This window comes from Zeus faber (assembly GCF_960531495.2).
Source record: "Zeus faber genome assembly, chromosome: 14".
Classification (NCBI taxonomy): Eukaryota; Metazoa; Chordata; class Actinopteri; order Zeiformes; family Zeidae; genus Zeus; species Zeus faber.
The window spans coordinates 16,837,803-16,864,427 of NC_137200.1; the positions used below are offsets into that span (position 1 = coordinate 16,837,803).

Here is a 26,625-nt window from a genome sequence, read left to right on the forward strand (position 1 = left end):
CAAAAATCGGCAAAATAAAAATAAAGAGGAACAGGATAACAAGAGTGTGAGCCGAGCTCTCACACTAATGAGAACAATTAAGAGCGAAGTCCACTAAGTGTGATTGCTTTGAAGCAATAACAAAATTAATTAATCTACACTTTACAATTACACCTTACGAATAGTAATAATAGCTTCTATGATTAAAACGAATGCGTTCGCAGAGAGTGTCTGACATTTTGTTGAAAGCCAAAACTATTTAGGGCTGTAAGCAAGCGAAGGATTGAGCAATTGTTTGAGTTTTTAGATTGAGTGTATTTGAAGGAAAACACAAAGCAGGGAAGGAGGAAAAAGAGAAGAGTTGCAGTCTCTCTCATTTGTGACTAAGATGAGGTCTATCGAGATGACTTTTAGACTAAACGCTTTTCCCACCCTGTTCACAATCAAATGGTCTTATTCCAGTGAGAAAATCGCTTATGTCTTTTGAGATGATCGATCGCGTGTGCGTGAGCTGATGACTCTTGAGATTGTTTGACGGACTGAATCTTTTCCCGCACTCTTCACAGGGTTCGGTTTCTCTCCCCTGTGACTGCGCTGGTGACTCTTGAGATGGGTGGATTTACTAAACTTTTTCTCGCAGTGTTTACAGGGGTACGGTCTCTCCCCCGTGTGCGTGCGCGCGCTGGTGGCTCTTGAGATTGCCCGACTTGCTGAATTCTTTCCCGCAGCTTACGCAGCGGTAAAGGGCGGTTTCTCGCCCTTGTGTGTGCGCTGATGAATCTTGAGGTTGTTCGGTTGGCTGAATCTTTTGCCGCAGTGTTCACACGGGTACGGTTTCTCTCCTGTGTGCGGCGATGTTGCGTGAGACGTCCTAATTGACAGAATCTCCTCCCACTCTGGTCACAGCGGTATGGCGCATCTCCCGTGTGTGTGAAGTGATGAAGCTTGAGATTGTTTGATTGACTGAACCTTTTCCCACAGTGTTCACACGGGTACGGTTTCTCTCCTGTGTGTATACGTTGATGCTGTTTGAGATGTCCTGCTTTGCTGAAACGCTTCTCACACTGTCCACAGGGGTACGGCTTCTCCCCTGTGTGAACCCGCCGGTGAACTTTTACTTCAGTCCTTGTCTTAAAGCTCTTCCCACACTGTTCACAGTCGTATCGGTTCTTTCCTCTGCAAGTTGGGTGACCTTTTCTGTGATGACCGAAGAGAGGAGAGGAAAAGAAAGCCAAGTTGATTACAAAAAGTCAGAGGGGTAACTAAGAAATGAGGGTTATTTTGCAATATTGACCAGCTGGCTACATTAAGCCACTACTCTGCTTTTTGATTTGAAATCATTTCATAACTAGTATAACTAGCACAGCGGTGTGCTCGGCAACTGCTAAGCTTCCACTAAGAAAAATGGTCCACAACAATGTAGTTAACCCTGCAACTGCATAGAAAACTATTTGACCACCAAAGAATAAAACCCAAACTATTGACAGTTAAAAAGGTGAAATTAGACGAAATTGAACTTTTACTTGAAGAGACAGGCAATATTGCAGACAGGGAGGGTCAGATACATATATACATACATACATACATACATACAACACCTAGAAAGCAAAGGTAAACCTCTTTCTATACCACCGAGGCTTCAATAAGCACGCAATGATTTGACCAAAACTATAAATGTCAATAAAGTTGAGTTAGTATTGTGAATACCTGTAATGTTAATATCACTTTGCTTATTTTTATTAAATGGGGAATAAACAATTGATGAAGTTATTACCTGCTGACAATTACCTGGTCAACTGCTTGGTAGGAGAAAAAAAAAAACCCAAAAAAACAAAAACATTAAACTAACCTGACTGAGGTTGTCTGGTCTCCTTCAAACCTTCACCTCTGTCTTCAGTCTCAGTTTGAGAAGAGTGTGAAGAGACCAGCTGCTCAGCACCAGCTGGCTCTAAAGCAGCGGCTGGATCTGAGCTACAGTCCTCTCCATCAGCTTCAGGTTCCATCTGTTCAGTTGAGGTGCTGGCTCCAGGTTCTGCCTCTCTCTTCTCCTCAGTTTGGCTTTGTTCAGTCTTCACAGGGACAGGAGGGAGGGGGAACTGGGTGATCCCAGCCTCCGGACCGACGCGGAGCTCCTCCTCTTCCTCTTTAACGTGTGGCGGCTCCGGCTCCTCCTGGCCCAGACTTGGGCTCCACTCCTGCTGCTCAGGGGGAAGCTCCTCTTTGCAGACGCACAGCTGCTGGAGCTCTGGAGGGAACACTGACATACAGACACACACAAGGAAGACGTGTGAAACCTCAAGATTGGCACATTCTACTATACACTCCTTGCAGTCAGTTTTCTCATACTAAAAACTGCCCAGAAACGCCAATACTTCCTGAGATTACTCCAGGAGATTGGAGAGAAGCTGCAAGGCCCTCCAGAGGGTGGTGAAGGCAGCGGAGCGCATCATGTTCCTGCCCCCCACCCTGTCCCCGCCACGTCCCCTCCGTGCAAAGCATCTATCGCACACGATGCCTCCGGAAAGCACGGAAATCATTTCAGACTACAGTCGCCCGGGCTATGGACTGTTCACGCTACGGCTGTCTACCAGACTCAAACAGTTTTTACCGCCAGGCCACCAGGCTTCTCAGCCGGCAACATCAATCTCAGTGATCACATGATCACCCTTACTGGTCCCTTCTTATGAACATTCAATTTACATCACCGCAATTTAATGTACATATTTATTGGCACTCCAACACATATCTACAATATTATAAAAATCTACCCTATTGTCCATATTCCCCTTCTTTAGCCTGCTTATCTCAGGGGACAAATTATATTGTCTTGTGCCCACACAAAAAAAGCCCAAAATGAACGCCTTAAAAAAAACGTAACTAAAGATATCCTGCAACTTGATGGTGTATTGACCCCCTCTCCATCACCTCATCTATTTAAGCAGCGGTTGATTCTTCAAACTGAACTGAATCTCTTATCCACAGAACATGCCGAAAATGACATGACGTGAATACGGTGAAAAGACCCGGAAGATTCTGGCTCACCAGTCACCTCGAAAGAATGCAGATCGGTCTATAGTTGCAATCAACAGCGAGATGGGCATTAAAATGACAGACCCCTTAGAGACCAATCAACGTTTCCACAAGTAGTATTCAAAGCTTTATACGGGTACTCCTCACTTAACGACCTACCTGTTTCACGACTCTAATCCTGTTTTGGAGCATAGTTCATACCGTCAAGAGATTATTAGCAAAATCCACACTTTACTCGACCCTCACAAGTTAGAACCCCTGACGCGTTTAAAAAGACAATGGGAAGAAGAACTAGATGCAGCACTTTCTAAGGACATATGCATAAGAAGGAAGCCATAAGAACTACTACTACATTGGCAAAATGTTTCCTCCTCCATGACCCCAGAGCGCTCGTTTGAAAAGTAGTTCACCTTCATAACCACCAGATGGAGCCAACGTCTAGTAAACTGTATGACCAACAGAGGGCACTATCCCTTAAAATGACCTTTGAAAAGTACACCTTATATACCACGAGATGGAGCCAAAGTCCAGTACATCGTATAGAGGGCACTGTCCCCCCCCCCAGGCCATTTAAGGGACAAGCCATAACTGCAGTCAGCAGAACCAGTCTTTTGGGTTTTTTGGAAGACAGCTGGTTTAAAAAATGACAGCTACACCTTCTCCCAAGAGGGAGGAGGGTGTTTGACTATGAAGGCTGCGATTGGCTGGTTGAGAAGTGACATCGGAGGACAAGTGGAAAAAAAAAAAGGATTAGGGCGACGGGTGGCTCCAAACAGGGCTCTGATTATTTTCTGACACAGAAAGAGGCGAGATAGGTAAATGAGCAAACGCCTCGCCGAGACTATAAGGACAGGAGAGGAAAGGAAGAAAAGCAGCCAGGTATTGCGAAGCCTCTGAGTTTTGTGGTGTGTGTTGTTTTTTCCCTGATACTCAATAAAACTTTGCAGATTCTTTTTTCAAAGTTTTTGAAGGTCAGAATAAGATAAGGGCGCCGGGAAGAGATCCAGGCTTTCTTCTTCCCAGGACTCAGTCGTGAATGTTTTCGACTGCAATAATTCATAGGCCTCGACCTGAAACTGTTTGACCACAATAATTCGCAGGCTCCGGCCTAAGTATTTCAACGATGACCTTATGAGATAAGAGTGCCGAGCCGAGACCCAGTTTTTTACCGGCCCCAAGTTGGAGCTTTGTTTAGCCATGACAGAGAGGACTTGGACACAAGGTGCGGTATGACCAATTTGCGCGTCGGGTTATTACATGAATAACGAAGGGCTTCTCTTGACAGTCAAAATCGGCTGATCAGCCATTGATCAGTCTCAGTAGTCTCACATCGCCTGGCCATCTCTAAAGCTATTAAATATGCCGTTGTCACACCAGTCATGGTAAATAGGCCCATATGAAAAATACAATAAACATCCTATAACGCAAAAACACGATCACCAATAAAGAAAATTAACAGGTGTCAGATTATCATTGTTTAAAACTAAATGTATGAATATGTTTAAAAAGTGTAATATTGAATATTTTGCCATTTGTACTCATGTGCTTATAATATGCCAATTACATAGGCCTTCATGATTGCAAATTGCGCATATCCTTGATGCGTACAGTATCCATACAGTGTACAGGGGAGGATCATGCAAATAACGTTGCTTGATTCCAGCTGTCTTTTCTTGTTGTTCCCACTACAGGGGAACTTCCCACTTCCCACTACAGACTTACTTAGCAATAACTTAGCAATAAAGAGACAGACACGACCCGTTGGCGCTCCCACTTCTGCGATGGTAAATTCCGGTCTTTCAGAGATTTTTTTCAAGATTATTTTCGTTCTTCAAAGGCCGTCATATACTTAAGTGTTTGAGACATGTCACAGGTTGAATAATATTTAAAAGTAATCAATCAAATTAAATTCATTCAGTCTGTCAGTATTCAGTACACGAGAGTTCACAATCGCCACACCCCCTTACCATGAAATAACACTATATACACTATATATACCAGCCACGCCCCCTTACCATGAAGTAACACTATATACACTATATACACTATATATACCAGCCATGCCCCCTTACCATGAAGTAACACTATATACACTATATACACTATATATACCAGCCATGCCCCCTTACCATGAAGTAACACTATATACACTATATACACTATATATACCAGCCACGCCCCCTTACCATGAAGTAACACTATATACACTATATACACTATATATACCAGCCATGCCCCCTTACCATGAAGTAACACTATATACACTATATACACTATATATACCAGCCATGCCCCCTTACCATGAAGTAACACTATATACACTATATACACTATATATACGAGCCACGCCCCCTTACCATGAAGTAACACTATATACACTATATACACTATATATACCAGCCATGCCCCCTTACCATGAAGTAACACTATATACACTATATACACTATATATACCAGCCATGTCCCCTTACCATGAAGTAACACTATATACACTATATACACTATATATACCAGCCATGCCCCCTTACCATGAAGTAACACTATATACACTATATATACCAGCCATGCCCCCTTACCATGAAGTAACACTATATACACTATATAAACCAGCCACACCCCCTTACCGTGAAATAACACGGGTCCTCGCTTATCGACCAATTCACTTAGCGACCCAGTCCTAGGAACGGAACTCGGTCATGAAGTCAAGGTTCTGGATGACCTGTACTGTCATCTAGTGGATTCAATACACTGCTGGTGGCCGCAGACAGTTTCCAGATTAAGAAAACATTTACAATGGATGAAACAAAGGTAAAAATGTATAAAATAATATTTAAATGGGAATTCAGATAGTTTTGGATGTACCTGGCATGGCATTTTAATTCAAATGTAATTCAAATGTATATATATTCAAGTATATATATATATATATATATATATATATATACACACACACTTATATTACTTATGTATATATATATATATATTCAAGTATATATATATATATATATATATATACACACACACATGTATACACACACACGTATATACATACACACACACACACACATATATATACATATATACTGTATATATATTTATACATACATATATATATATATAACTTTATTTGAATTGGAATTGAACTTTGTACATTTATTTGCAATTTTATTTCTCATTTTCTAGACCAAACCGTTTTGTTTTCTGTTTTGTTTACTCAATCAAGCAATGAGGACGGGCGGGCCAGAGACACATGAGTCAACACCCAAGGCCATGGCATCCGTCAAGAAATCCTCCGCGTGATCGGCAACCAGACGATCATGGGATGAGCGCATTCCTACACAATATAAATACTGCTCCCACCGTCCCATCCCAAGAATGGTCACTCTCATCGTGAATGCTGGATTTGTACACCCAGGTTTGCTCCAAGGAATATGGACTGAGAAAGAAACTGCAGTTTAGCTGTGGGTTTATATCCTAACGGGATAGATGTGGGCGGGTTTTAGAAAAGATGCCCAAAAATAACAAAGGCAAACTCTGCAGAGGGAAACTCTTTCTAGATTTATATCTCATAGCAATATGACATGCCTCAGTGCCACTGATGGCCAGCTTTTCGCTTGTTTATAGGGAGGAAACATTTCCAACTTTAGAACTTTGAATCGGCCATTTCATCGCTCAAGCCCACTGGCTTGAGCGATGAAATGGCGCGCGCGTGTGTGTGTGTGTGTGTGTGTGTGTGCTGGTTGCCGTTGCCACATGAGTGCATGTGTTGTGGTGTGTGTGCCGTGTGATAAATAATCTTCTAATCTGAGCATGAAGCGCCTACAATGGACATTTCAGCGTCAGAACTGGACTTCACACACAATTTGTGAAGTCCAGCTCTTCTGTGGAATCAGACCAGACAGGCTATACTACACTCCCCACACAACATAGTATGTCTAGTATATTTAGTGTATATAGTGTATATTGTATATATAGTGTCATGAAATGTTCTATCTGCTCCTGGGCTATTTCTATCTGGCCCACTCTGTACAATAAACTGGTGTTTACAACCCAACGTCTTCTGTGTCTCTGTGCCAGAGGTCCCTGAACACGCCACTTGGACGGCGCGTGGCAGGACAAATATGCACTGTAGCAACGTAGGAAATATAATATAATATATATAATTTATACCCATACGAATAGCCTATCCTTTGCAGAGAATCACATTTGTATACTTCTGTTTATATTTTTCAGCTACCTGTGTTTTTAGTTTTTATTCTATATATGTTTTTTTCTCAGACTGTCAAGCTTTTAAAAATGCGAATCGTCTGTAGATACGCACCAGTAATCAGGACATATTCATGACATGGCATCATTTAGCAGACACTTCTGTCCAAAGGCACTTAGAATAGGTATGTTAGTGTAACTCATCTGTCTGTCTCTATCTATCTATCTATCTATCTATCTATCTATCTATCTATCTATTGGTATCTATCTATTGGTATCTATCTATCTGTATATCTGTCTATCCATCTGTCTGTGTCCGTCTATCTATTTATGTCTATATCTCCCTGTCTATCTGTCAATCTGTCTGTCCAGCTATCTATCTATCTATCTATCTATCTATCTATCTATCTATCTGTCTGTCTGTCTGTCTGTCTGTCTGTATAATATACAGTACCAATCAAATGTTTGGACACACCTACCCATAACACGTTGGTGGTTGTTCCTCCTGAGTCCTCAGCTCCACGCGTAAGTCCTGCAGGCATGGGTTTGGGGATTTTAATTCACACAATCTATTGTGGGGTAGTGAGTCCGTGGATAGTAATGGTCTAATTGAAGACGATTTCTCGGATGAGGACTGGTAGTCCTTAATGATGGCAGGTCAACTAGGTCCCAGTTCGGTAGAGATACAGTATTCTGTCAGCAAGTCGGCAAGATGTGGAGGGTCGGATCTGTTGGACAGGTGTCCAATGGGCAGGGATCATTCCCCTATTCTGAGTCTGTGTGGTAGAGATTTGAGAGAGGAGTTGGTAGTTACGTCAAGTAGGATGGATTTCTCTAAGGCTAACCGGGAGAAGTTCTGAGAGCGGGATCCGAGATCATTTTGCTTGTTCAGCGTAAGAAGGGCAGCCCACTTGTCGATTCCAGAGAAGAAAAAGGCCAAAGAGGAAGAGTGCCATGGTGGAATGAAGCATGTGATATCGCAGTAGTGAAGAAGAATCTTTGATCGTCACACAGCACATCACAACAACACATGCATTCATGCAAACATACACGCTTTGGATGGTGAAATGGGTTCTCTGCATTTCACCCATCCTGGCTTGTTCTTCCTCTGGAGGCAGCCAGGAGCAGCAGGCAGCATTCGACGACGCGCCAGGGGAAACTGGTTCCATATGTCCATCACTGGTCAGACAATGATGTTATGCATGTTTCTGGTGGGGCTCCTTACTGATGTTATGTGGAGGAAACCCCATGTGAGCACAGGGAGAACATGCAAACTCCACACAGAAAGGCCCCTCATCGGGAGATAACCTGCCAGAGCAACAACAGCGCCCCAGGCGGGAATCGAGCCCAGGACCTTCTTGCGGTGAGGCAGCAGTGCAATGCACTATGCCACCGTTCCACATGTGGTATGGGCCAGTACGGGCCGGTACAGGCCAAAAATAAGGCCTCTAGAAAACTGAGGAGAACTCCAGTTGGAACTTATCTCGTAGAATATAAGAGGCTGAGAGCAGTTGCAAGGAAAACAACAAAGTTTGCTAAAAGAGAAAGATGGAGGAAAATCTGTGGAACAATAGTGCCAGAAACATCTATCGAGCGAGTCCGGAGTGTGGTGCATTGTATGGCAGAAATATACGGGAACCTGTCCATGCCCGTGCCAGTGGAGGGAGGGAGGGAGGGAAGCAGCTTTTCAAGCAGATAGGATGGTAATTCGGGCAAAAGCTGCGACATTTTTTTTTCCGGGGCATTTCGTAACCACTCCAACAAATTTAATTAGCCGTCTTTGCCGGCCAGTAGTACCTCGACGGTTATGGCCTGAGTCCCAATACAGATTTAAGTCTACAAGAAATATCGAAGAAGGAAGATGCTGGAGTCCCAGTATTAGAAGTCGGTAAACATTCGAAGGAGAACTGGGCCTCTCATATCCAGGTGTATACCGATGGATCTAGAGGCCCTGTCACTAGAGGAGTAGGGTTTGGTGCGAGTCGTGCGTTCCTCAAATCCAGCTCTACCAGGGAAGGAGGTCGTGGGATGGGATGTCTCAGTATACTCAGCCCAGCTCATTGCTCTGCTGTGGCGCAATTGCGGTGGGTTGAGGAAGTGGATCCCAGAGAAGCAGTTCTGTGCTCTGATTCAGCAGCGGCTCTGGAGGGAGGAGTCACCGGTGCTCGACCGAACACCACTCAGGGAATAATGACTGGAGTCTATAGATCGGAGAGAGAAATCTGGGTTTTTATGGGTTACATCTCATGTCGAAGTTGAGGGCAACGATGGAGCAGATAGGATGGATCAAGATAGTCTGACAGGGCAAAGAGTGGACGCTGGGGTTTCATTTGGCCCAGAATAATGTAGAAGCACAGTCAGGGAGGGGCTTTACAGGCGGTGGCAGAGGGAATGGGAGGCAGGGAGAAGAGGGAGACGATGATATAATATACAGTCGTCAGTCAGAGGGAGGAGTAGGGGGTGGATGAGTCGGGCAGATGATATAAAGTTGACAAGATTAAGTCTTGGGCGTTGAGTCAGACTGCAAGAAAGGTTATAGACTTTCCTAAATCTACGGGCATGCATCCAAGGATATAGGTCATTGACGAATAAGCACAGAGTTTATTTTTGTTTCTTATTTATTTATTTTTAATTATTTATTTTTTAACTTTTTTTGAATTGTAAATGTTAAATTTTTTTTGAATTTTTACTTAAAATGTTTTATTTTACATTTTAAAATAGTTTATTTATTTTTTTCAAAATTTTGAATTTAAACTTTTTCATATTATTATTTTTTTTACCATTTCTACCGGAGGGAGGCAGCAATAGGAGAAGAAGAACGGCAGGGGGCGCTAGTGCTGGCGCCTGCGCTGTCGGACGTCGCTGTCACGTCCCGCGTCACATTTTTTGTCACGTGACAGATCCAACATGGCCGCCGCGGAGCTCCCTTCGGAGTTTGACGTTGTCATTTTAGGAACCGGTAAAAAAATATATATAAAGAGATATATACATATATACTTTTATATTCAACAACAGAACGTTTCGTTGTTATGCTTCATTAATGTTTCAGCGTTTAATGAGAAGTGACGCTAGCTTCAGCGTTAGCCTGCAGCTGGTGGGTGTGGCTAAGTGCCAATGTTGCAGTGTACCTAAGATGCTAGGACCTGGGTAAATGCAGAGAAACAATATCCCTGGGTTTGTTTTGGTTGATTATTATTATTATTACTATTGTGAAACCTTTGATAAATGTCGACATTACGTGACTGTGATTTGGTAGCCGTTAGCTGGTATTAAGATGCTAAACCACGACACCCGAAATCGAATTTAGTGCATAAATTAAATTTAAAAAAAAATAATAATCTAGAGTTTGCATCTATGTTCTATGATGCAAACTCTCGATTTTTTTTTTTTTTTTTTTTTTTTTAATTTCATTTCATTTAGGAACTGGGCTGTCATGACATAATGTCATGACAGCCCAGTTCCTGAAATCCAGGAAGGGAAATAAAGTCTGGAAGTTCTCTGGATTCCACCTGAGGAGTTGTGTTTTTAGGTGCATATCATACAGTCAAACGAAATTCGGTGCGTATGTTCAGGACGTGTGGTGGGACGTCGCCTCAGGGTTGTGGCCTATTTCCTGCCGAGCCCCGCCCCGTGCAAACATGTTTTGATTGGTGGTGGCAATGTTTTCCGACCGATCTTGCTAATTTATAAAATAGTTGTGTCAACCCTGCAATGGTGTGAAACCAAATTCGGTGTCGATACAGTCAAAATACAAAAAGCCTCTTGGACCAATAATAGTCCGCCATGATGTGTTTTTTTTTTGCTTTTCCGCAATTGCGCATATTTGTAATACGGCATCGCAGGACTAAGATACAAATTTCTATTAAAAATGAGCAAGATCGTCAACTAAAAAAACGCGGTGCACACGCCCACATGCACTAGTCAGATAGAGCACTTTAGATTTTGGTTAATACCTGCCCCGAGAGCATGTGCACCAAATTTGGTAAAACTGTCTGCCAACTTCTCAGATACGTCCGTGGCATTTTGTGGCGCAAAAAACCCCCCCCCAAAAATTCAATTCAATCGGCTTCACGGTGTGAGGGGCGTGGCCTTTCCAAAATTGCCTACAGCGCCACCAGCTGGTCGATTGGGCTCATGTTTCTTGAGAAGCGTTTGCGTTTTGCGTCATTTGCAGTTATTGGGCCGAGTGTCATGTTTCTGGCTCGTTCCAGATCACGGCAATTTAAGACGCGGGATAAGACAACGGAGAAGAATAAAGCAGCAAGAAAACAATAGGGTTCTACCCCCTCAGGGTTTGACCTCTAATGGTGTGTGTGTGTGTGTGTGTGTGTGTGTGTGTGTGTGTGTGTGTGTGTGTGTGTTATTGATTGAACGTTGGTGTGTGTGTGTTAAGGTCTTGTAGAATCCATTGTCGCTGCAGCTTGTTCCAGGGTGGGACACCGAGTTCTGCACCTGGACCCGTGAGTTATATACATTTAGATATATAATATATATTATCAATATAAATATATGTATTATCAGCGCTGTGTGTGTGTGTGTGCAAATTCTATTATTTAGATCAAAGTTGTGATGAGCTTCAGTGTAAACTGCTCCAACTGGTTGTAGGCGGAGCTACTACGCTGGGAAATGGGCAAGTTTCACCTTCAGTGGTCTCCTGAGCTTGATAGAGGAACACAACTCTGTAGGTACCTTCCTGCCTGTTTGTCTGCCTAACTGTCTCCCTGTCCCTCTCTGTGCACCTGTCTGTCTGACCTGATGCTTTCCTTCTTCCTTATGAGGAAACGTTGTGAATTCAGTGTGAATCGCTTAATTCATCGCGCTAAACTATTTAATCGAATTAATCTAAGACTAGCGCAGTGCATGCCTGCTTGGAGCGGGAACGCGCATCGCAGAAGCCCCGCCCTGCTACTGCACAGGGCTGAGTGGCTCGCTGTTTGCTTGTTTATTCAAAGTTTATTAATATAACATGTCACACGCGTGTCCACAGTGCACCAAATTCAACACTGCATGTCCTTGGGTCCCCAGCAATACACCCTCCAAGTGTGCAAGTGTGAAGTAGATCAGATCAAGGGTAGTGGAGAAAATCAAAGGACTTGGCCAGAGAATCCTTCCTTTCTTTGTTGGATAAAATGCAGCATCATCAGTTAAACACATTGAGTAAATAGAATTGTTATTTGTCAATTAGTTAATTGTCATTTCAATTTTAAATCATGATGATGTAATTTCCTCCTTGAGGCCTGTTTCCATGGTGATTGACCCTTAACTGCTGTGTGTAGCCCCGCCCCCCTGCAGAGCCACTCCGTGATTGGTCGAAGCTGCTCCTTGAAGGAGAGGATTTGATTTGTCTGTCAACCAGAGACTCAGCCCCCATCACCAACCTTCAGGTGTTTGACTACACCAGGTAACCCTGCAGGCTATGGCTATCTAGCTAATAATATCACTAGCCTGTTGGTAAAACTGTTAGCATTACAGCAGGCTATGGCTAACTAATTGACTAGCTAACCATGCTTTCTTTATGTGACTGCAAAGAACAACAACAACAACAACAAACCTTTTTAATTCAAGGTCAATTTTCCTGTTTTCGTCTTAGTGAAGTAAAGATCGTGGAGGCTCCAGACACCACAGAAGGAGTCGCAGAGGCTACAGACACCACAGAAGAAGTTGCGGACCACCAAGGTAACAACTTATTTTGAAGTTCTTCTGAAGTATTTTATTTTATTTTTTTTTTTTTTCTGTCAGAGTCTGATGTTGTTCTTTTGGTTTAGGGCCGGAGGTGGAGGACAAAGAAGAAAAAGCAGCAGCAGGAGGAGGAGGAGAAGAGAAGGCAGACGAGCCCCGGCCCCTCAGTGCTCAGAGCCAATCAGAGCGGAGCAGGAAGAGGATCAGCTATGCCCACCTGCTGAGGGAAGGGCGGCGCTTCAACATCGACCTGGTGTCCAAGGTGCGACAGGAAGTTAACCACACCATGACTTCCTGTGAGGAATACTGTTCAGGCTGCTGCTATGTGATGTATTCACAGCTTGTCTTTTTTATCTTAGCTGATGTATTCTCGCGGTCCGCTGGTCGACCTCCTGATCAAATCCAACGTCAGTCGCTACGCAGAGTTCAAGAACGTCACCAGGATCCTCACGTATCACCATGGCAACATCCAGCAGGTAGTCTGCAGACTGTAGTGTGTACACTGTAGTGCATAGAATGTAGTGTGTAGACTCAAGTACTTGTGTACTCAGGTTCCGTGCAGCAGGGCTGATGTGTTCTCCAGTAAGCAGCTTTCCGTCGTGGAGAAGAGGATGTTGATGCGTTTCCTCACTTCCTGTTTGGAGCAGGAGACCACGCAGGATTACCAAGGTACTAGTACACACTAAGTACACGCCCTGTACACAAGTATGCTTGGTTTATACTTTCTTTTTTTTAAACTTTCTTACTTTTAAAAATAAAATTCCCTAAAAGCGGTTCGCACCAGCGACGGTTACGCTTTGATCCGGATTGAGTGTGAATCCTGGATAAAGTTTAAATAAGGATCACGTTTCGACCTCTGGGCTGAATCCTCTCGCATCAGAGTCTAAACCGAGTCTCGTTTTAAAGCGAAGCTCGACTCGCCGGTCGACCAGCGCACACTGTCCACTCTGGCTCCCGGCGGCTGCGGTCACTGGAGCCGCACCCGCACACACTGCATCAACACCACGTCAAACCACGTGTCCCAACGCGCTCTTTAAACTCTACAGACGAGGTGGGAGGAGCTCAGGGACACGCCCAACCTTCAGGAAACACCTGAACGCCTGATTCTATCAAAGCTACGACTAACTGTTCCTGTTTCTGTTGAGGTTGACTCGCTTTAAGTTGTTGTATTGACATAATGCATGTGTATCATATTGCGTGTAATAAAAAAGCAACAACATTGAATTACCACCCACGCAATTAATGGTTCAGATTCCTTACAGCCTCTTGCACTTGTATCTGCTTGAATTAAGAAACAGGCTCAGGCACTTAAATTGGATGTTGCTCCAATGGTCCTTGTCTGCTTAGATCGTTTCAAGCCTCATGTCGCTTTGGACAAAGGCGTGGGCCAAATGAATAAATGTAAATATGTTACTTTAAATCAAGATTGACTTTAATCCTGTTGTTCTAACACGCTTTCACATTTGAATTCTGATTTTGGTTTAACTTCATTAGGGATTAACTTTATAAGGAATGAACTCTATTAGAAATTAACTTTCATAGGGATTGATTTGGTAAGGAATTAACATTATTATGGATGAACTGTTTTAGAAATGAAGTTTATTAGGGATTAACTTTGTTAGGGAATTGACTTAATAGGGATTAACTTCATAATGGCAGCAAAATAATGACGTTCCTTGATGGAAACTAAGGGACGGACTCCTGAGTTTCAGGAGAATTAAAATGATCCACATAATCCATCTCCCTTCTCCTCCTGCACTTTCTTTTCCTCTCCTCTCTCCACCTCTTCCTTCTCCCCCCCTCCAGATTTCTCTGAACGACCATATTTGGAGTTCCTGCAGCATCACCAGCTGACTGACAACCTCCAGCACTTCCTGCTTCACTCTATCGCCATGGCGACCACGGCCACATCCACACAGGAAGCGCTGACGTCGACGCGTCACTTTCTGAGCTGCCTCGGTCGCTACGGCAACACCCCCTTCCTGTTTCCCCTGTACGGCCTTGGAGAGATCCCACAGTGTTTCTGCAGGTACTTACTGTATACTGCGCTGTACTATACTTTTATACTATGTTATACTGTACTATATATTATACTATATTATACTGGGAGAGTGTTTCTGCAGGTCTGAATATATAACATTATATTGTGTTATACTATATCATACTTTATTATATTATAATATATTATTTTATACTATACTATATGTAAGGATAATGTACAGCTAGTTGGTGGTTATTGCAAAATTACCCCCAATAGGGTGAGGGGGGTAATTGGAGGGTTGGAATATTATATTAATGATGTTGTTATTGCTATGTCATCATAGTAGCAGTAATACTTCCCATACTATTTCCTGTACTTCCTGTTGCAGGATGTGCGCTGTGTTTGGAGGAATCTACTGCCTGCGTCACTCACTTGAGGCTCTGGTGGTGGACAGTGCTACCAAGAGGTAAGTAGTAGATAGGATAAAACTTACTAGTACTTACATACTAGTACTGTGTCAGTAATACTACAGTACTCACACAGTAATACAGTCAGTAACACTATAGTACTGACACAGTACTACCAACAGGGCCGTGGTACTAAGTGCTGACATAGTACCACAGTACGTCCTGATCCAGACAGTACAGGGACCTCTTCGTGTCATTTCCTCTCCACGTCTACTCTTCTTGTTGCCTTGTGTCCTCTACCTGCTGTCAATCATCTCCTTCTCCCCGCATCTCCCAGGTGCACAGCAGTGATTGACAGCCAGGGACAGCGAATCAGCTGCAGCCATGTTGTTCTGGAGGACGGCTGTTTGGATGAAGCCCCGCCCACAAGGTGGGTGGTTGGTACTGGCCCAACAAAATGAATAGATTGCAGATTACTGATAATCTAAATGTACTTTCAGAATACTCTCTTAATCTGACAGTCATCTGGCTAGAGTGATGTTAATTTGAATCATATGGTGAGAATGATGTTAATATGACTAAAATCTGTGTTTTAATGATGTTTTTATGACAGTAATCTGGTTATTCTGACGTTAATCTGACTAATCAGGTGTGTGTTTTGCAGATTAATGTCCAGAGCGGTGCTGATCACAGACGTGTCGTTGTTACCTAGCGACTCTGAGCAGCAGGTAATTAGTACAGTGCTAACACTCGCATACATTTCAATGGACAAGGATAAAGGGTTAGCATGGAAGGATTACTTCACAAATACTATGATCCTAACAAAATATAGGAACTATTTAATGTATAAAATATATGAACTATATAAGTGTGTGTGTGTGTGTGTGTGTGTGTGTGTGTCAGGTTTCCATGGTAACGGTTCCCATCGAAGGCCAATCAGTCAGACTGGTGGAGCTCAGCTCCTCCAGTATGACCAGTATACCCGGAACACGTAAGACTTGACAGGAGGTGGAGACGGGAAGTGGGGTGGAGGAGATGGGAAGTTGGGTGGAATAGACAGGAAGCCAGATGGAGGAGTCATGAAATGGGGTGGAGACAGAAAGTGGAGATCGGGAATGAGGTGGAGGAGACGGAAAGTACGTTTGAGGGACAGGAAGTGGGTGGAGGAGACAGGATGTGTGAACAGTACTACTAGAATGTACTACTGTGTGATGTCTTCCAGATCTGGTCCACATGACCTGTCAGTCCTCAGGCTCCGCCCACCAGGACCTGTCGCCCCTGGTAACCAGGCTGTTCAGGTCACAGGACTGCGGTCACCACGGTAACGCCCAATCACACGCAGGGTGTTTGGATGCTGGAACGCTAACCTGGAGAGACAGACAGCAGCTAACCTGTCTGTCTCTCCCTGTCTGTCTCTCTGTCTAGACCAGCGTCCGTCTGTTCTCTGGTGTGTGTATTTCAACATGGCTGACAGTGCAGGGTTCCAGGTGCGGGACGTGGTGTCCAACGTGTGGCTCTGTCCTGGTCCAGACAGCTCTCTGGGACACCAGCAAGCTGTCACTCAGGTAACTAAGCAACCCTCAGCAACAGGAAGTGTACTAAGTACTAGTAGCATGCTAGTAGTAAGGTACTTTGCTCCCACTTAGTGGTGACGCCTGTCTGTCCCTCCAGGCCGAGCTCATCTTCCAGAAGATTCTTCCCGACGAGGAGTTTTGTCCTCCGGCTCCGAACCCTGAGGACATCTTGTATGACACAAGCCCCGCCCCCCAGGAGGAAGGGGAGGAGTCAGAAACAAACACTTCCCCCCAGGAGGAGGCAGGGACCAGCCCTGCCCGACAGGAGGAGGCAGGGACCAGCCCTGCTCGACAGGAGGAGGAGGCAGGGACCAGCCCTGCTCGACAGGAGGAGGAGGCAGGGACCAGCCCTGCTCGACAGGAGGAGGAGGCAGGGACCAGCCCTGCTCGACAGGAGGAGGAGGCAGGGACCAGCCCTGCTCGACAGGAGGAGGAGGCAGGGACCAGCCCTGCTCGACAGGAGGAGGCAGGGACCAGCCCTGCTCGACAGGAGGAGGAGGCAGGGACCAGCCCTGCTCGACAGGAGGAGGAGGCAGGGACCAGCCCTGCCCCACAGGAGGAGGCAGGGACCAGCCCTGCCCCACAGGAGGAGGCAGGGACCAGCCCTGCCACACAGGAGGAGGCAGGGACCAGCCCTGCCCCACAGGAGGAGGCAGGGACCAGCCCTGCCCCACAGGAGGAGGCAGGGACCAGCCCTGCCCCACAGGAGGAGGCAGGGACCAGCCCTGCCCCACAGGAGGAGGCAGGGACCAGCCCTGCCCCACAGGAGGAGGCAGGGACCAGCCCTGCCCCACAGGAGGAGGAGGCAGAAACAGACCCCTCCCCCCGTGAGGAGGAGGAGCAGCTGGACAAAGAATCGTGAACTCATACAGAGCCCAGTGCATTGTGGGTGAATTCTAACGTTGCCTTTATGTTTTTAATATTTATTTGTTTCAAACTGTAACTTGATTCTGAAATAAAGTTTAACTAGATGCTGAACCAACAACCATTTATTCTACTATATAGATATATCTATATATATATATATATATATATATATATATATATATATATATATATGTGTATATATATAGATATAGATATAGATGAATCTATATATATAGATATAGATATAGATAGATAGACTACTCACAAAAAGTTAGGGATATTCGGCTTCCGGGTGAAATTTCAGGATGAACCTAAAATGCACTATAACCTTTACAGGTGAACTTAATTTGACCTTCTCTAAACTTCTGAATGCACATGTCCAACTGTTCAATGTTTCAGTACTTTTTGCACAACTTGCTGTTCTCTAACAAGGAGCTGAACGGCAAAATTCACAACAGGTGTCTGATCCATGAATGGACCAATACATTTCCTGGTTCAGTTAGAATTGGTATTTAAACAGTTCTCTTCATCATGCTGTTCACATTTTGACATCATGAGACCAAGACGACACCTAACAACTGATCAACAGGACCTCGCCTTGCGAGGCTTCAAACAGGATGTTCTCAGAGGGAAGTGGCCACTGAGCTTAGAGCGTCACAGAGTGTCATCAGCAGGTTGCAACAGAGATACAGAGACTGGAAGAGTCACAGAAAGGCATAGACGTGGACGTCCTTTGGCCACATTCCACAGTGATGAGCGCTTCATTGTGAACAGTGCCCTGCGGAACCCGATGGTGATGCCACTCAACTCCAGGCACATTTAAGGGAGGGGAGAGGCACCCAAGTGTCACGTCAGACCATTCAAAACCGTTGACATCAGCGTGGTCTGTGTGCTAGACCACCTGCAAGGTTTCCTGACCACACCACCAGGCACAGGCATCATCGTCTTGCACGGGCCAGGGAGCATTTACACTGGACGAGGGACCAGTGGCCTCAGTGCTGTTCTCTGATGAAAGTCGATTCACGTTGAGCAGAAATGATGGCCGCCAACGATGTTGGAGACGTCAAGGAGAGCGCTAAGCATCAGCCACTGTTGTCACCAGACGAGCCTTTGGTGGTGGTGGTGTTACAGTGTGGGCAGGTGTGTCTAGTCACTACAGAGCTGCCCTACACTTTGTGAATGGTACATGACAAGCCCATACTACCTGAATGACATCATTAATCCAGTCATTGTGCCCCTGCATGAACAACACAGGCCTCATTTCATCTTCATGGACGACAATGCTCCAGCTCATCGAGGTCACATCGTTAGGGAACGGCTGCTGGAGACTGGGGCACCTCAGATGGAGTGGCCTGTACTCTCTCCAGACCTGAATCCCATAGAAAACCTATGGGATCAGCTGAGTGGCCGTGTAGAGGCTCGTAACTCTGTACCCCAGAACCTCAATGACCTGAGGGCTGCCCTTCAAGAAGAGTGGGGGGCCAGGCCTCAGCAGACAATAAGTCGACTTGTGAACAGCATGAGACGTGGTTGTCAAGCTGTAATTGATGCTCAAGGGCACATGACAAGTTATTGAGACATTGACATTTATTGTTTTGGTAAACCCACCACTGTTGTTGGCTTTTGTTTCAATAAATTGTTTGAGATGAGGAAATCACCATTGCAAGCTTCTACTTCAATGCCCTACTTTCATGATATAATGTCACTGTAGCGTGAATTTTTTACATTTTCCATAAATTTCACCCGAAAGCCAAATATCCCTAACTTTTTGTGAGTAGTGTGTGTGTGTGTGTGTGTGTGTATATATATATATATATATATAGTTTGCTAAGATAAACCTTTATTAATTGCCAAAGGGAAATGAAGGCGTTGCAGCAGCAAAAAAATATAGAGATATATATACCAACAGACGTACCAACCTATATACTGTGGATAAAGAGTATATACCAACAGACCTACCAACCTACATATTGTGGATAAATGGATATATACTGACAGACCTACCAACCTACATACTGTGGATAAATATATAGATGTATACTAATAGACCGACCAACCCACATACTGTGTATAAATATAGAGATAATAGATATATACCGACAGACCTACCAACCTACATGATGTGTATAAATATATAGACAACAGATATATACCAACCTACATACTGTGTACAAATATATAGATAATAGTAACCAGTATTAAACACTTGATGAAACACACGTAGAGGGGGAGGACAATGTTCACCTCAGTTTACTTCTGGTTTCGTCGGGACGTCCTCAAAACACAGACGCAATTAGTCACCTAGCAACCAGTTAAAGAGTCTATCACTCGGATCAATACTTTCATAATTTATTAGAATAATAACGATCAGAACATGAAGAAACAAGAGTCGGCATTTTGAGAGGATGAGCACAAAAGCAGCACACAGCTCATTGGGTAACGCTAGCTGGTCCGTTGAACGGCAGCTGGTCAGTTAAACGGCAGATCTTTAGTTGAACGGCAGCTGGTTAGTTGAACGGCAGCTGGTAAGTTGAACGGCAGCTCTTTAGTTGAACGGCAGCTGGTAAGTTGAACGGCAGCTGGTAAGTTGAACGGCAGCTCTTTAGTTGAACGGCAGCTGGTAAGTTGAACGGCAGCTCTTTAGTTGAACGGCAGCTGGTTTGTTGAACGGCAGCTGGTTAGTTGAACGGCAGCTGGTTAGTTGAACGGAAGCTGGTTAGTTGAACGGAAGCTCTTTAGTTGAACGGCAGCTGGTTTGTTGAACGGCAGCTGGTTAGTTGAACGGCAGCTCTTTAGTTGAACGGCAGCTGGTTAGTTGAACGGAAGCTCTTTAGTTGAACGGCAGCTGGTTTGTTGAACGGCAGCTGGTTAGTTGAACGGCAGCTCTTTAGTTGAACGGCAGCTGGTTAGTTGAACGGCAGCTCTTTAGTTGAACGGCAGCTGGTTAGTTGAACGGCAGCTCTTTAGTTGAACGGCAGCTGGTTAGTTGAACGGAAGCTCTTTAGTTGAACGGCAGCTGGTTAGTTGAAAGGCAGCTAGTTAGTTGAACGGAAGCTCTTTAGTTGAATGGCAGCTGGTTAGTTGAACGGCAGCTGGTTAGTTGAACGGCAGCTGGTTTGTTGAACGGCAGCTGGTTAGTTGAACGGCAGCTGGTTTGTTGAACGGCAGCTGGTTATTTGAACGGCAGCTGGTTTGTTGAACAGCAGCTGGTTAGGTTAAGCGGCTAGTTAGGTAACGGCAGCTCATTGAATGACCATGATCAACAGGGAGAAGCAGCTCGCTCGGTAACGCTAGCTTGCTATGCAGCACTAACTCGTTAGTTAGTGGTAGCCTGTGTGTGGAGCTAGCTCGTTAAGTTAGCATGTCCCACAGGCAGCAGCAGCAGAGGGCGCTCCCGCACGCTGCCAGGCAGGTTTCCATCCCGCTGAGGTTCATCCGTCCTCTGGGTGGCGCTCCACCCACCATGTAAACTGAGGAAAGACAACAAGGTCACTATTAGTGTAGAAAAGGGTTGGATGAGATTACACTGATCCTGAAGTTAGATAAATGTTGGATTAGTTTGAGGTCAGGATGAGATTAGTGATAGATAAGGATTACATGACACTGATCCTGAAGTTAGATTAGTGTTGGATTGGTGTTAGATTAGGATTAGATTACTGTTAAGGATTAGATGACACCGATCCTGAAGTTAGATGAGTGTTGGATTTGTTTTAGATTAGGATTGGATTAGTGTCAGAGAAGGATTAGACAACACGGTCCTGAAGTTAGATTAGTGTTGGATTAGATCCTCTTGTATAGTTCAAGATACCGTGTTAGATCACGGGCCTATGAAGTTAGATTACTATCGCATTAAAATGTGATTATCATGAGGCTTGGTCTACCTGTTTCTTTGGACGGCTGCTCGTATGAAACTCCCTTTGTGCCGTCCCAGCCGTACTGTGGCCCCCCCTGCGGGGCGCTCTGGTAGCCCTGGAAGGCCTGTGGGGGGCAGGGTCCTACAGCCTGCTGGGTTACTGGAGCATGGAAGGCAGGGTAAGATTGACCTGGGAAGCCCTGGTACTGTTGCACTGGAAAGCCAGCGGGCTGGGAGCTGTAACCTGTAGGTGGTGACAAAGGAAGGAGGCTATGACCAGAACTGCTAGGAAGCTAGGACCAGAACCACTGGGAGGCTAGGACCAGAACCCAAGGCCAGGACCAGAACCACTAGGAGGCAAGGGTCAGAACCACTGGGAGGACTGGATCAGAACCATTTGGAGGCCTCAGGACCACTAGGATGCCAGGAACAAAACTACAAGGAGCCCTGGATCAGAACCATGAGGAGGCTAGGACCAGAACCACTAGGATGCTAGGACCAGTATCACTAGGATGCAAGGACCAGAACCACTAGGGTGCTAGGACCAGAACCACTAGGGTGCTGGGAGGCTAGAAACAGGACCACTGGGAGGTAAGGAACCAGAACCACTGGGAGGCCTTGATCAGAACCACAAGGAGGTTTGGACCAAAACCGCAAGGAAGCTAGGACCAGAAGGAGGCTAGGATCAGGACCACTGGGAGGCCTAGATCTGAACCACTAGGAGGCCAGGATCAGAACCACTATGAGGCCGAGAAACTACTAGAAGCTAGAAACCAGAATTTACTCCTGGAAACTGGAAGCTTGCCCTGGAAATGGGAAGCTTGCCCTGGAAATGGGAAACTAGTCCTGGAAACGGGAAGTGACTCCTGGAAACGGGAAGTGACTCCTGGAAACAGGAAGTGACTCCTGGAAACAGGAAGCTGGTCCTGGAAACAGGAAGTGACTCCTGTAAACAGGAAGCTTGTCCTGGAAACAGGAAGCTTGTCCTGGAAACAGGAAGCTTGTCCTGGAAACAGGAAGCTTGTCCTGGAAACAGGTAACTAGTCATGGAAACAGGAAGCTAGTCCTGGAAACAGGAAGCTTGCCCTGGAAACAGGAAGTTAGCCCTGGAAACAGGAAGTGACTCCCAGAAACAGGAAGCATGTCCTATTAAAAGGAAGCTAATGCTGGAAACAAGAACTAGTGTTTAAATACCTGGAGGGTAGCCAGGAGCTGCAGGAGAGGGGGTGTAGGGGGGGGCCTGGTCACTGTTCATTTGGAGGAAGATGGAGGATGATGGATGGAGGGATGATGGATGGACGGATGATCGAGAACAGGCGAATCAAAGTTGAATCTAGAAGAAAAGAAAACAATGGAATTTGAAGATAATTAAGATGAAAGTTTTTTTTCATAATCACAGATTATAGATCAAAGATTACACATCCGATTATAGATAATTATTATTATTATTATTACTAAATATGTGTTTTAGTAGCAACATTAACAAAGTGGATCAGAGAGATCAGTTGATCAAAGTGGATCCATCCGTCCCAGGATGAAGTCCATCCCTCCACTAGTGTTGTCCATCCTCCATCTCACAATGATGTCCATCCCTCCATCCCAAGATGATGTCCATCCCTCCACTAGTGTTCTCCATCCTTCCATCCCAGAGTGTTGTCCATCCCTCCACTCTTGTTGTCCATCCTCCATCCCAGGATTATGCCCATCCCTCCATCCCGGGATGATGTCCATCCCTCCATCCCGGGATGATGTCCATCCCTCCACTAGTGTTGTCCATCCTTCCATCCCAGAGAGTTGTCCATCTCTTCACTAGTGTTGTCCATCCTCCATCCCAGGATGATGTCCATCCCTCCACTAGTGTTGTCCATCCTCCATCCCAGGATGATGTCTATCCCTTCGTCCCAGGATGATGTCCATCCCTCCATCAGCAGGATGACGTCCATTCCTCCACTAGTGTTGTCCATCTATCATCCCAGGATGATGTCCATCCCTCCACTAGTGTTGTCCATCCTCCATCTCATGATGATGTCCATCCCTCCATCCCAAAATGATATCCATCCCACCACTAGTGTTGTCCATCCTTCCACCCCAGAGTGTTGTCCATCCCTCCACTAGTGTTGTCCATTCTTCCATCCCAGAGTGTTGTCCATCTCTTCACTAGTTTTGTCGATCCTACATCCCAGGATGATGTTCATCCCTCAATCCCAGGATCATGTCCATCCCTCCACTAGTGTTGTCCATCCTCCATCCCAGGATGATGTCCATCCCTCCCTCCCAGGATGATGTCCATCCCTCCCTCCCAGGATGATGTCCATCCCTACACTAGTGTTGTCCAACCTTTCCATCCCACAGTGTTGTCCATCCCTCCACTAGTGTTGTTCATCCTCCATCTAAGGATGATCTCCATCCCTCCATCCCAGGATGATGTCCATCCCTTCACGAGTGTTGCCCAGCCTCCATCTCAAGATGATGTGAATACCTCCACTACTGTTGTCCATCCCTCCATCCCAGGATGATGTCCACCCCTCCATCCCTCCATCCCAGGATGATGTCCACCCCTCCATCCCAGGATGATGTCCACCCCTCCATCCCTCCATCCCAGGATGATGTCCACCCCTCCACCCCTCCATCCCAGGATAATGTCCAGCCCTCTACTAGTGTTGTCCATCCTCCATCCTAGGATGATGTCCATCCCTCCATACCAGGATGATGTCTATCCCAGGATGATGTCCACCCTCCACTAGTGTTGTCCTTCCCTCCATCCCAGGATGATATCAACCCTTCACTAGTTTTTTTTTTATTTTTAATTTCTGCTGCCGTTCTTCAGATGTTACTAAACACCTACAGCGACCACTGACCTTTGACCCTATGATATTATCTACCTGAACTATAATCTCAGTATTGACTTTAGAGATCAGAGTCTGACGTTGAAAAGCATTGTTTCATTTCTAACTCACTGTGTTGGATCAAAACATTTCACTGTTCAAACACAGAGTGGATTCCAAACCACAAATTAACAATTCAAATAGGAACACACACACACACACACACACACACACACACACACAGGTCCTTTCTTTCAGTCGAACAGAACATGAACAGTTGGTTCCATGGCAACCGTACCCGTGGCAACACGAGTAATATAATCTATTTTGATATATAGACTGGTGTAATATGTAAACCATATATACTAGTTTAATATATAACCACATAAACTAGTTTAATATATAGACCAAATGAACTAGTTTAACATATATATATAAACTAGTGTAATATATAAACAATATGAACTAGTTTCATATATGAACCATAGAAACTAGTGTAATATATAAACTAGTGTAATATATAAGCCATATAAACTAGTTTCATATATAAACCAAATAAAATAGTTTAAAATATAAACTAGTTTCATATATAAAGTAGTGTAATATATAAACCATATAAAATAGTTCCATAAGCAATATACTACTACTTTCATATATAAACCATATAAACTAGTTTAACATATAAACGACTTTCATATATAAACTAGTGTAATATATAAGCCATAAACTAGTTTCATATATAAACCATATAAACTAGTTTAACATATGAACTAGTGTCATATATAAACCATAGAAACCAGTTTAATACGTATATAAACTTCAGTGTGATATATAAACCGTTTTGGAGATGCTCTGACCCAGTCGTGTAGCCATCACAATTTGGTCCTTGTCAAAGTGGCTCAGATCCTTACGTTTGCCCATTTTTCCTGCTTCCAACACATCAACTTCAAGAACTGACTGTTCACTTGCTGCCTCATGTATCCCACCTCTTGACAGGTGCCATTGGAACGAGATCAGCAATGTTATTCACTTCACCTGTCAGTGGTTTTAATGTTGTGGCTGATCGTTGTATAAACCAGTTTAGTAAACTTTATAAACTAGATTAGAACATACAGACAGACAGACAGACAGACAGATACTTTATTGATCCCAGAGGGGAAATGACTGCATTACAGCAGCTTACATCACACACAACAAAAAAATAAAGTGACAATAGAATAAAATAAAAATAGACAACTGAAATATATATATATATATATATATATATATATATATATACACACACATATATATATATATATATACACACACACACACACAGTAAGAAGAACAGTATATAATAAAAACTAGTTGAGCATATAATATAAACTAGTTTAGAAAATAATAAAAACTAGTTTAGTATATAATAAACTAGTTTAGTATATAATATAAACTAGTTGCGTATATAAACTATATACCTGTTTATTCTGGTTGTGACTCAGTTTGTTTCCGGTATGACCCTGAATTCTGTCGTTAATCGAATTTAAGTTACTTCATTTACTGCACAATGACGGTCTGTCTGTCACACTAAGGTCAGTCTGTCTGTCACACTAAGGTCTGTCTGTTCCACTAAGGTCTGCCTGCCTGCCTGCCTGAATCTAACTTGAATCAGGGAAACTGACCTGAAAGTTACATTTTTTTAAATAATACACCATAAGAAAATACACATTACAACTATGTATTCTATAATCAGGTATTTACATCATGAAAATACAGTAAAAGTACAATATAAACATACTTAAAATATGAATATATCAAGTTATAGATCAAAATACTTATTCAAGAGTTTACCTCCTTATATAAAATAGTTAAATACCGTCACAATACTCATCAATATCTACATAAGTAGTTATAGTAAGTGATATTGAACACGTTATAATATATTATATAATACATGATATAAATACACCATTCTACTTCCTAGTTTGCAGTATTTCTAGTGCAATCATTGATATAAAAGCTTAGAAACTTACCAAAGACCGACGCCGGTGGTAAGCTCAGACTGCGAGTCCAAGTGGAGAGGGAGGGAGGGGGGAGAGAAAGAGAGAGGGAGGGAGAGGGAGAGAGGGAGAAAGAGGAGAGAGAGGGAGGGAGAAAGAGCGAGGGGGGGGGGGGCAGGATGTGTGGGCACAATATCACTGCACTTTCAGAGCAGTGGCGGCCATGTCGAAATGATGTCCGTTCT

At 44.2% G+C, this 26,625-nt stretch overlaps 2 protein-coding genes across 2 annotated transcripts; one reads left to right on the top strand and one right to left on the bottom strand.

Annotated features, from left to right (window-relative positions):
• Positions 1–10,117: 10,117 nt before the first annotated feature.
• On the top strand, positions 10,118–17,827 carry chm (CHM Rab escort protein). The gene is made up of 16 exons (XM_080014291.1): positions 10,118–10,174; positions 11,609–11,675; positions 11,821–11,896; positions 12,492–12,616; positions 12,806–12,891; positions 12,981–13,156; positions 13,254–13,370; positions 13,446–13,563; positions 14,701–14,923; positions 15,264–15,341; positions 15,620–15,712; positions 15,947–16,010; positions 16,186–16,273; positions 16,505–16,603; positions 16,708–16,847; positions 16,954–17,827. The coding sequence occupies exons 1-16, from the start codon at positions 10,123–10,125 to the stop codon at positions 17,716–17,718; spliced, it is 2,367 nt and encodes a 788-aa protein (XP_079870417.1). The 5' UTR covers positions 10,118–10,122; the 3' UTR covers positions 17,719–17,827.
• Positions 17,828–20,095: 2,268 nt separating this feature from the next.
• LOC307239781 (uncharacterized protein) lies at positions 20,096–26,437 on the bottom strand. Its single transcript, XM_080013336.1, has 4 exons — positions 26,414–26,437; positions 22,771–22,909; positions 21,605–21,820; positions 20,096–21,193 (listed from the first exon to the last, which is right to left on the bottom strand). The coding sequence occupies exons 2-4, from the start codon at positions 22,829–22,831 to the stop codon at positions 21,075–21,077; spliced, it is 396 nt and encodes a 131-aa protein (XP_079869462.1). The 5' UTR covers positions 22,832–22,909; positions 26,414–26,437; the 3' UTR covers positions 20,096–21,074.
• Between the last annotated feature and the right edge of the window lie 188 nt (positions 26,438–26,625).

Excerpts from the sequence above, each read along its gene's own strand:
- chm (XM_080014291.1), top strand. The coding sequence starts at position 10,123 with ATGGCCGCCGCGGAGCTCCCTTCGGAGTTTGACGTTGTCATTTTAGGA. Across the intron at positions 15,342-15,619 it reads GTGGACAGTGCTACCAAGAG|GTGCACAGCAGTGATTGACA; the intron begins GTAAGTAGTAGA and ends CGCATCTCCCAG. Across the intron at positions 16,011-16,185 it reads CTAGCGACTCTGAGCAGCAG|GTTTCCATGGTAACGGTTCC; the intron begins GTAATTAGTACA and ends TGTGTGTGTCAG.
- LOC307239781 (XM_080013336.1), bottom strand. The coding sequence starts at position 22,831 with ATGAACAGTGACCAGGCCCCCCCCTACACCCCCTCTCCTGCAGCTCCT. Across the intron at positions 21,821-22,770 it reads AGCTCCTGGCTACCCTCCAG|GTTACAGCTCCCAGCCCGCT; the intron begins GTATTTAAACAC and ends CACCACCTACAG. Across the intron at positions 21,194-21,604 it reads GCAGCCGTCCAAAGAAACAG|TTTACATGGTGGGTGGAGCG; the intron begins GTAGACCAAGCC and ends GTCTTTCCTCAG.